The sequence below is a fragment of the Schistocerca cancellata genome, chromosome 6, assembly GCF_023864275.1.
Source record: "Schistocerca cancellata isolate TAMUIC-IGC-003103 chromosome 6, iqSchCanc2.1, whole genome shotgun sequence".
NCBI classification, from domain to species: Eukaryota; Metazoa; Arthropoda; class Insecta; order Orthoptera; family Acrididae; genus Schistocerca; species Schistocerca cancellata.
Window position 1 is genome coordinate 478,037,872 of NC_064631.1, and position 11,221 is coordinate 478,049,092.

Below are 11,221 nucleotides of genomic sequence, written 5' to 3' on the forward strand. Positions count from 1 at the left end.
ACCCTCCATATAGTCCCGATCTTACCCCTTCTGAATATCACTTGTTTAAGGGGGCGTCGATTTGCTTCGGACGAAGCAATGAAAGAAGCGTGCATTCCTGGCTCGCAGCTCAACCGATAACCTTCTTTTATGAGGGCATCAGGAAGCTTGTACAAATCTGGACAAAGTGTGTTGAACCGCAAGGAGACTACGTTGAAAAATGATATCTTGTAAGTTTCCCATTTTTACATCTACATCTACATGGATACTCTGCAAATAACATTTAAGTGCCTGGCAGAGGGTTCATCGAACCACCTTCACCATTCTCTATTATTCCAATCTCGTATAGCGTGCGGAAAGAATGAACACCTATATCTTTCGGTACGAGTTCTTATTTCCCTTACTTTATCGTGGTGATCGTTCCTCCCTATGTAGATCGGTGTCAACAAAATATTTTCGCATTCGGAGGAAAAAGTTGATGATTGGAATTTCGTGAGAAGGTTCCGTCGCAACAAAAAACGCCTTTCTTTTAACGGTTTCCACCCCAAATCCTGTATCATTTCTGTGACACTCTCTTCCAAATTTCGCGATAATACAAAACGTGCTGCCTTTCTTTGCCTTAATTTGATTACAATAAAATTTTATTACTACTTTGCGGATAATAGTTGACTTATCCTCGTATATGGCACGTATCGATATTGTGTACAAGACGTGATCTGACATTGTGCTGTGTCCTGAAGCCAACGGTGAATACTTTGAAGGCCAGTAAAGCTATTTTGTTTGTAACTCTCTCTTCCTTCATTTTATGAGCGCACACACCTAACTTCTCGGCTCGGACGCACCTTGTAAATCACAGCCATTAGGTAAGCGTCCTGAAGAGAGCATAGTGAGAAACTGCGTAGGACTTTAACAAGGCGTGCACTACAGAAGGACCTTGAGGTGTCGGGGAACACTGCCGGCATCCGGTAGCCGCAGCCGGGCCTCGACTGGCGGCTATGAAGAGGAGTGGCAGCAGAGCTGAGGGCCGCGGGCCATCTTGAGCCACGCGGAGCAGTCCGCCCCTCAGCTGCCGCGAATGTGGAGCGTGGGAGGGGCGCACGTACCGCTCGGCGGCGGGCAAGGGCGCGTGAAAGCGATGGCGCAACCGCAGACGCAACCGCGCCGGCGCAAGTGGACCGACTGCTCCTCTTACGACCGTCCGCGAGCGAAAAGGAAAAAGTGAGCGACCCCTGTCGCGGGGATCGCGGCTGACCGGACGCTTCTGATGCGTATAAATACTGTGCGCTTCTCCAGGGGACGGCACAGTCCGCTTCCAGACCGACAACAGCTCTCAATATGAAGGTAACGCACCGTCAAGCGACTGCGTGGCCCTTTGCTTGTCTTATAGATGGATATGACTGCTTTCTGAGTGCCTACAATATACCTGCGATCTAACAGGGACGGAAAACACCTTCAATGACGAATATATAGTTTCTTCTTTCTTTCCTCCTCTTTCTTCAAGTGATTACGCTGGATTCCGTCCAGCGTTTCTCACTAATATTGACGAATAGTTTCAATGATATTTGATAACAATTAACTTGTGCTAGGTCCATCTTTTCGTGTACCTCTTTAGCTACTACACTGAACATTCTCAGCAATCTCCTCTACATGTTTCACGTATTGCTTCCTTATCAACTTTCTCCCTCTAATTCTACTTCCAGTGCGAACTCAGCGTTTCCTACATGTCTCATCACATGCCTCTTTTTCCAGGAAAGCTTTGCCATAGACATATTTTCTGGTCTATTTGCCGCCTATATATCTCACTTGTCATCTATGCATGTAATTGCTGACATCCTTCTATACCACCATTTTCCAAACATTTTGTTTTAGAACGTCCTTTCTTCTACTTTGAGTTGTCAACTATGAATCTGTTCAATTTCTTCAATACCTCACCGGTTCTCTTTTCTCTTCCCTATCTCGTAGTGTCAATTTCTTGCCGCGGATTCTTGCATTTTTTTTTTCCTTTTTAATTTTGTCCCCATTTGTAGTCCTTTTATCAATTTAATTTTTATTTGTACCACTTTACTGTAGATCTCCCCGAGCTAATACCCTTGGGTTATCTTTTTTCAATTTTTCAAAATGTGCAATTCTTTTTTTGGCCACCTAACAATCTACCTTTGGACAAAGTGAAAATGTCAAAATAGTCCTTCATCCATACTTCAATTAAAACTTTTTCTAAGTGACACGATTTTGCATAATACGGGTTAAATATCTATTCTGGGTCCTATGAAGAACGAAATGAAACAGTATATTCAGCGAATATAATTACTGATACCCTTTTACCAAGAATTTTAATCCCAATCTTGAACCTTTCTTATATTCCCGTCATTGCTGCTTCAATGTATAGATTGGTTAGTGGGGACGAAAACCTGCGTCTCTTTTGTACACCCGTTTTTATACTAGCACTTCGTTCTTGGGATACCCATCTTATTACATGAAATGTTTTCGTAGTTGCGAATATGAAAAGCTGTTAACTGTATAATGGAATCACGACGATCACAATTTGTGCCAGACAGGGATTCGAACCCAAATATCCCTCATCTCGAGAACAGTTACCATACTATTAGGTTATCCAAGCACGCTTCACGGCCAGAACAAAACTTCCATATGTCTACAACATGCACTCGTACATCCATTATGTACATTCCCGTACAGGGAAAAAATTTTAATTCAAAGTCGAATTTTGATTCAAAGTTGCTTGCCCGTAGTCGGCGGATAAATACGACGTACCAATCTTATTGTTCCCTCGTGGTTCATGTACATGTTGTATATCTCCTGTCTTTGCTTGTAGCTTGCTACTGTTCTTCTCAGAATTTCGAACAAATGGTTCAAATGGCTCTGAACACTATGGGACTCAACATCTCAGATCATCAGTCCCCTAGGACTTAGAACTACTTAAACCTAACTAACCTAAGGACTACACACACATCCATGCCCGAGGCAGGATTCGAACCTGCGACCATAGCGGTCGCGCGGTTCCAGACTGAAGCGCCTAGAACCGCTCGGCCACTCCGGCCGGCTATTTCGAACATCCTGCACCATTTTACGTTCGCGGTTTCGAGGTCGACGGCTCGATAAATGTGTCTTGATTTTTCTTCAGTCTTGCTTGGATTATCAAGTGCACATCAGGACTGCCTCTACGGTGCCTTTACCTTTGATAAAACAGAGATGATTGTCATCTAACACATCCTGAGTTTTCTTTACTATTCCTGTGCATATCATTCTTGTCAGCAACTTGGGTGCATCAGTTGTCAAGCCGATCGTTCGTATCGTTCTCCCGCTTACCTGCCCTTGCTAGCTTCGGAACTGCGTGGACCGATATTTTTTCCGAAAGTCTGACGGTATTTTGACACTAGATTTTTATGTTTATGTGTGGGACATATTATCTCAGAATTAAATTAAAAATCTTATCCACGGATTCAGAGCAAGGTTTTCAGCAGGTTTCTTTTGGTTGTGAGGGAAATGCTGAGACTAGAACCTCCTCCCAAACAGACCCAACTGGGACTCCTTTTGCTCCACTGCCAGCTCGTTTGATATTTGAGTCTGCAATGGGTCATCATTGAAATGTGGGAGAGAGACACGGTGTGGCGGTCCGCAGGTGTGTGCGTTGCTGCTGGCCGCTGTGGCGTACGCCGTTGCCGAGCCGCCGGTGGACCGGTCCTACCTGCCGCCCAGCAGCCAGTACGGCGCGCCGGCTCCCGGCATGCAGTTCGGCGCTCGGTCGCCCAGCGCGCAGTACGGAGCCCCAGCCGTGGGCGCCGCGTCGTTCGGCCGCTCCAGCGCGGGCCCCGCCGCGCGCGTCTCATCCAGCTTCGGGTCGGCGTCCTCCAGGAGGTTCGGCGGCGCCGGCAGGAGGTTCGGATCGGCCGCTGCCGGAGGCCTGTCGACCCAGTACGGCGTTCCGTCCGCTGGCGCCGGTTTCGGCCTTTCCAGCCAGTCGTACTCCAGCGGCGCCCTCTCCGCGCAGTACGGAGCTCCCTCGGTGGACTCTGGCTTTGGGCGATCCGCTGGCCCTTCTCCAGTATACGGTGTGCCTGGCTACGGTCGTACTGGTGCCCAGGAGGACGACCTTGCTGTAAGTACTTTCCACCTTTCTCAGTACTGGTTAGCGTTTGATACAATCCAGTAAAATCTGACTTGTTTTAGTAGATGTAGTTTGCTATTTCCTTCCACTACCCGCCCCTGTAGACGAGGTCAACGCCAACTCAAACCGAAATTTTTCTACACATCTCTCGATACAACATTGGGGAACCAGGAATCGAGTCCAGCAGAGGTATCAAAATACCTTCCAATACTCAAACCAACTGGCAGAGTAAAACTGTAGCCAGACTGGATCTCGAACCTGGGTAAGGTTTTAATCTGTCGGGAAGGTTCAGATCAGCACTCACTTCACTGAAGAGTGAAATTTCATTCTGAAAAATTTGTAGAACAAATTAGAATGTTATCTATTTCAAAAGGATGAGTGTTTTCGGGAAATTTTCTCTGCCTCCTTCACCTTATTTGTCTTTAACGTTTCCGATCTTTGGGTAACAACTACTACAACCCCCCCCCCCCCTCCCCCTTCGCCGTCCCCCATCATTCAGAAAGCATTTCAAGCCACAAAGTCTACACTAACGATGGCAATCACTGGCAAGGAAGGATAAACCTTTTGCTTTATTCATACGTTGTCAAAAAAACCTCTCTTTACTGCACTCCGATTTTCTGCATCAAAAGACGAAGTTTGGTTTGTTTTGGTTTGTGAAGGACGAACTTGTAGAAAAGATATCCAAATAGCCCAAGAGCTTGAGGCACTGAAGAGGACCAATGGCTCATCTGTGCTAAGCTGAGGAGGGAAGAGGCAGGAAGGAGGAAGAAAACCCCCCCGCCTCCCCCCCGTCCTCACCCCTTCCTCCCCCCCCCCACTCCCCGTTCAAAAGAAAAAACGGGCAGTCACTGCCATTGTAGTAGGAAAAAATAAGTGTTTCGAATACTGGTGGTGAAAGAAGAAGTTTTCTGTCAAGGAGGACAGAGTTGTGGCGTAAGGTTAGTGGTCACCAAACTATGCTACAGTGCAATACACTATATTGTATCTCAAAGATATATTGTATTTCAAAGATCTCATGGATTGTCGTTTTGTGATCCGTGTCTCGGGTGGGGTCGAAAGGCTGGCGGCACCATTGGTGCTACTTGAGAGTAGACATCTGCAGCACATGATTCACCTGCTCGAATGCGCACTTGACGCCTTGTAAGAAGTCGTACGAAGGTAACGGCGAACCAACTCTTCTACAATGTGGCCAAGTTCAGCAATGCGAGAATCCAGCTTCTTCGCCAACACTCATGTCCTGTGTACGCGACTTGCCTGCTTTCCTTTCACCGGTTCTGTATTTTAACTTCTCATTTTTCAAAGTTTCGACTGATTTGTACGTTGCCTATATTTCTGTCAGTCCTGTGATTTCCTCACCCTCCACATGTGTTACATACAGCAGCATCAATAGCCTTTACTGCATTCTCCGACTTCCGTTCTCAGAAGAATATTTACTTCACCGTTTTCCCAGTAACTAAAATAACATTTAGAGGAACAGTTAGGTTATATCCGATCATGTCTTTCCCACAGTCACTTTTTTAAACTTTGATCCTTAGCTACCTAGTCTAACACGTTATCATAAAGAATTTTTATGGCTGCATAGCCTTGAATTCTTGAATTCCTTTCTCACTTTATTTATTTATTTTAACCTTTAAACAGAACTGTGTATTTCTTGATATAACTTCACGTTATGTGCACTACTGATTTTGAGTTACTAAGCACAAAACTGAAAATGAACAATAGCAGCTTAATCTAGGTATATGTTTTCGACGAGGAGCAGGCAAGGTCATTTTACGTGTAATGGTTCCGTATAACTTTCTGCTTCTACATGGGCACTCTGCAAATCGCATTTAAGTGTTTGGCAGAGGGTCCATCGAACTACCTTCATAACTCTCTCTAGTATTCTACTCTCGAAGAGGGCGCGGAAGAAACGAACACCTACATCCACGCGAGCTCTGATTTCCCTTATATTGTTATGATGATGATTTCTACCTCTGTAGGTCGGCATCAACAAAATATTTTCGCATTCGGAGGAAAAACAGGTGATTGAAATTTCGTGAGAAGAACCCGCTGCAACGAGAAACGCTTTCTTTTAATGACGTACACTTAGCTCTGCTTCTTAATCTAGAACATTCATGCACTATGAAGAACTGCTCATCGTCGTTTCTACTCCTATTATGCACTATTTGCATAGAAAATTGTTACTGCCACTACAAATTCTACCGCAAAAATCCGGGTTGGGCAGCAAAACACTAGAAACTTTCGCCGAAGTTGTCGTTGGACCATAAAAGTTGTTTTTGGCAGATTATAATTGCGCTGCGTTTATGTCGTGTAAATCTTCAGGTTCTTAACATTGTCGATATTTTCTTACGCAGAATAAGTGATAGTAAGCCTATGTACAAATCTACAAATATTCGTAAATTCTGGTTTTCAGAAATTATTTAATCTCCTGGTACACTTGTTATAATATCAGCTACATTTCATGTTATGAGAGAAATATTCAAACAAATTATTTCTGGAAAGGGTTTACGCAAAAGCACAGCTTGCTGAGGTTCTGACTTGATTTCTTACGTCTATAAGAGTATAGTTGGAGCTCCCCCACAAAAACAAATACTCTGATGTTTGCAACGTTACTGTATAATGCTCTGTGAATCGGTAGCATATGCGCGTGACGAAGACAGAACTCTATACGAATGGTTTCATATTGGTAAGAAGGCTAGCAATAGAGAGAGAGAAAGGAAATCCATATGTCTTTGTTTAAACTGCCATTATACGGCAGGTGATCCGAAGTTAAAACTCATTCACGTACTTGTTAGTGAACTGTGTTGAAAACAAGATATATCAAAGAGCAATGGTTTGCTATTTCCCTCCTGGGACCGCTGTATCATGTGCAAACTTTGTTTTGTAGTGATGTGTACGAGCGTATTACGAGGTAGATTCAGGTTATATCACCTACAATTTTTTTGCCTCAAGATTGCCAACAGAAATAGGTACTTCGTTTTAAAATACGCGGAGACTCGTTGTGAATGTGTGACAGAGGTGGCAGCACTCTATGGCTCACAGAACTCTAGTGGCAACGGTGAGAGTGAGGACTGTTTTTGATACTTAAAATAGTGTTTCGTTTTAGGATTGGAAAACGGCATCTATGTCTTATCTGTCATCACAATCGATGAAACGTGAATCCCGTTAATGGCGTCATCATGCTTCAACATTGCCACGTTCAAAGCCCTGTGGTGGTTCATAAATATTAGTGACACCAACCTGGAGGACACTTCGAGTATTCTCAGGTCTACATGAACACAGACCCCACGGAAATGCCCACCTTTGGAGATGATGTGATCCACACTAATTCGGCTATCCTCCAAAACAACTTTCTCCACTCGCATGATCACTTTGTTGGGCCGGCTGGTGCAAGGCCGAGAGCGTCTTGCCTTGTTGGTACATGACGTTCTGCCTCCTTTTAATTGTCGCACCCATGACGCACATTAGGCACATCCAACACACATTTAGCACATGTCTCACTCAACTGGCAATGAATTTTGATTTGTGCCATACCATGCAAATGAACTACATGAATGGTACAGGCTGTTCATATAATGGAAGCGTCGCCATTTTACGTATCAAAAGCAGTCTTCACTCTCAAACCTGTCACTACAGTTATGTGTGCCGTCTGTGCTGCCATAACTCTCTTGCATTCATGACAATTTTTTTAAAAAAAACCACGCTTTTCTATCTGTTTCCAGTCTCGAGAAAAAAACGGAGGTGTTACAACTTGATTGCACTTCGTGCTATTGTTTGACTTGTGATCTTATGGGTGAAATACAAGGAAAAAGAAGGTGGAACTTGATGATAACGAATCGGTTGTCTCAAAATGCCTGAGGTGTGTGCCAATTTAATGCCAAGACAGCTTCAAGACTGTTGTGATCTCTTTTCGTCTTACAGTGGGGCATATAATTGGAATTAAAACGAAAGTATTACTGAGATATAGTACTAAGGAAGCTTTGCACTCCTACTGCAGCCACCTCGAGTTCAGGCTAAGTCTCTCAATCAACTTATGTCTAACAGTGATGCTATCTTCAGTTTCAAGTCACCAGCGCAGTTTCGTCGTCATGATGCTGTCGTTCCTTTGGTGAGATATTAAAGCGGAGTGACATATTTTTCCAGGAACCGGCCAACTACGAGTTCAGCTACTCGGTGGAGGACGCCAACACGCTGAGTGACTTTGGACAAGAGGAGTCCAGGCAGGGGGAGAGCGCCCAGGGCCAGTACCGAGTGCTACTGCCTGACGGCCGCAAGCAGATCGTCACCTACCAGGCCGACGAGGGCGGCTACAGGCCCACCATAGAGTACGAGGACACTGGACTCACCGCCTACTCCGCCGGTGGATACGGCTATGGCAGAGGGCGCGGCGGAGCTGGAGCTGGAGCAGCTGCCGGAGACGGAAACGATGGATACCACTACTGACCAACTACTGGACTGTTAAGCTGCAACTTAACGATGCTGCAAATAAATACAAAGTGTACAAATACTACTTACTGTAGACCAAATAACAGGCATGCTCACAATTATTTATGACGAACGAATGCTGTTAAGTGGCCAAGTGTTAGCATGAGTCTGGTGTGTGTGTTAGTATAAGGCAACACTTTTTTACTGTATTTTTTAAATTTTGCATATGAAATGGAATAAAGAAAAGTGCAATTTACATGCTTTATTATCAGTTAGTTGGTGATATTTGAGTTTATCCCGAAACGTTGACAGAAGACGTAATTTCTTCTGTTTGATTCGATTCGAATATCCCATTTTCATGTTGAGTATTTCAATGCCGCACATAACTATCTACATCACTTGCAGCTTGATTGTCTAAGATATGCTCGCTGTCTGGACTCCATGCAAACTGGCTAGCCATTGCCGACTGCACTTACGAAAGATTACTACTTCAGTTATCACAGCATTGTACACATAAAAGGAAATATCCATCCAATGGGACAACCAAAAATGGACATTTTATTTTTTTAGTACACTCTGATACGCTTCACATATCTCTAGTGGTCTAAATTATTATGGAACTATCAATATTTCATCAAAAAATATATTCACTACTAATCGGAAAATTACAGATCTTGCACCATGCTATTTTGTTTACTTAGCATATGGTGTAGTACATCACACATGTTAATTGTTTAGGTATATAAATACTTTTCCACACGCTAAACGAACTAGCACAACCGGCGCCAGAGAGTAATTGAGATCTCCTTGCACTTTCATCACATTCGTTCCACTGCAGCTTGAAACAGGTACACTGAACGTTGTTGTGACTTGCGATGAGTGTAGATCGTGTGATATCTTTTCATGCTGCTGCACCTGTCCAAAACAACTGACTGTACGTATGGGAAGATTCAAAAGCAGAATAAAGATCTTGGTTATCGAGTGCCTATCGCAGTTATTCAGCTACAAGAAAATGGCACACCTGTGACCGTCCAAGTGTCGCCACATCTGCTTGACATCCAGGAGAAAGGCAGAACCGCTTTACTAGTAATTATCAGTACATTCAGGTTTGTAGGTTGAAAAGGAAACGCTCCGATCTCGTAACATTTGTCGATGAGGGGAAACGATGTACCAGAACGAAAGATCTGGCTGAAGCTCTGCGACACGTGGTTGCCGCCAGGGATTCAAAGCGAAACATGGAAATTATGACTCACTTGATCCATTAAGATACTATGCAGGAGATAAAAAATTCTTAATTTTATTCAACTGTAGCAGATTGAAGAATGTTCGTAGATAATCAGGAGCAGTTTACATTCTGTAAGACGCTAGAAATGAAGGAAATTTTTCTTGGTTTTCACAATCTGTCGGACTTCAGAGTAGAGCTCTTTCAGCTACCATTAGAGATATCTTTTCAAGAATGGAGTTTGTAAGAGCACATTGCTCGATAGTGCAGCTAATGTGTGTAGGTACAACAATGGTGTTACGGAAATGCTTCGTCAAGAACAGTCACATAGTTGTTGCATCCCCTGTGAAAATCACTGATTGAATCTTGCTGATTTCAAGAGCCTGGTATCTTGGTAACTGTAAAGGATCATCGGAAAATGGAAAAATGTGAGCGTAGATGTTGCAGTACTATCTGGCGTCGGTGTGATGATGAGATGAACTCGAAATCTGAACTTCAACTGTTGATACCAAAATGTCCGACACAGTGGTCTGTCAGAGTCAAATCTTTGACATGGTTTGGGAAATACTGTGACGATGTCCAGGAAACAGACAGAAGTAATGAGTGCACCAATCTCTACTGAAGAGAAAAGATGACTCATCTCGTAAGGCATGTGAAGCTCGTAACATTTGAGACTTCCTACGTGAGAGTCGAGATCTAGAAGCTTTTACTCCGTACGAATAACTAGCCAGATCTGTTCAGAACACAAATTGTAAAGCAGTGTGTGTAAAACAATTTGTAGACATTCTCAAAGCAACTCTTTGTGTTGCAGAAGCATTTGATGCATTTTGGAGGTAGCCAAAGGTTTTTCTAAGAACCTGAATGTGGAAGACTCAAATATCTTAGGGCACGTCTAAGAAAAATATCAGTAAAATTGAAACACGAAAACATTGTCTATTCCCGAAGAATTTCCACACAACGAATATTTAAGAAAGGCATGTTTGAAATTCTTGATCTCCTTCTGAATGCAGGATGATGTAAACTATCCATCTAAAAGAGGCATTTGTTACTTCCTCTGTAACAATTACTTCATCTACGGAAAGTCTTAAAGAATTGCTTAAAATATGTACACAGTTGACTTTAACGTAGATAGACTTTCTGAACTTCTTGAAATGCTGCGAACCATTATGACTGATATACAGTAATGTAAATTGCCATATATGGAAGAAAATGTATGAACATGGCAGGATTAAAGAACCATTGACAGAAGTTATTTAGCTGATCACCCTAATTATGCAACTTTAACGTCTTCTGGGAGGTCATTCAGCGTCTTGCGGCGACTTAAGATGTTAGGTGAACGATGGTGCAGTAAATAAGAGCTCACCTACTCATCCTTAAAGCTCACAAATAAAGCGCTGGGAAAATTACTCTTATGGTCGTCGTGAAAGAATTTGTTTCCCAAACTGTGGGAAGGGAGACTAAGTTTGTAAATT

At 43.4% G+C, this 11,221-nt stretch overlaps 1 protein-coding gene across 1 annotated transcript; it reads left to right on the forward strand.

Annotated features, from left to right (window-relative positions):
- Positions 1–1,289: 1,289 nt before the first annotated feature.
- Positions 1,290–8,783, forward strand: LOC126088598 (pro-resilin-like). Its single transcript, XM_049906804.1, has 3 exons — positions 1,290–1,320; positions 3,617–4,093; positions 8,246–8,783. The coding sequence occupies exons 1-3, from the start codon at positions 1,315–1,317 to the stop codon at positions 8,543–8,545; spliced, it is 783 nt and encodes a 260-aa protein (XP_049762761.1). The 5' UTR covers positions 1,290–1,314; the 3' UTR covers positions 8,546–8,783.
- The last annotated feature ends 2,438 nt before the right edge of the window (positions 8,784–11,221 follow it).

Coding starts and splice junctions, on each gene's coding strand:
- LOC126088598 (XM_049906804.1), top strand. Junction 4,094..8,245: donor CCCAGGAGGACGACCTTGCT/GTAAGTACTTTC, acceptor ATATTTTTCCAG/GAACCGGCCAACTACGAGTT.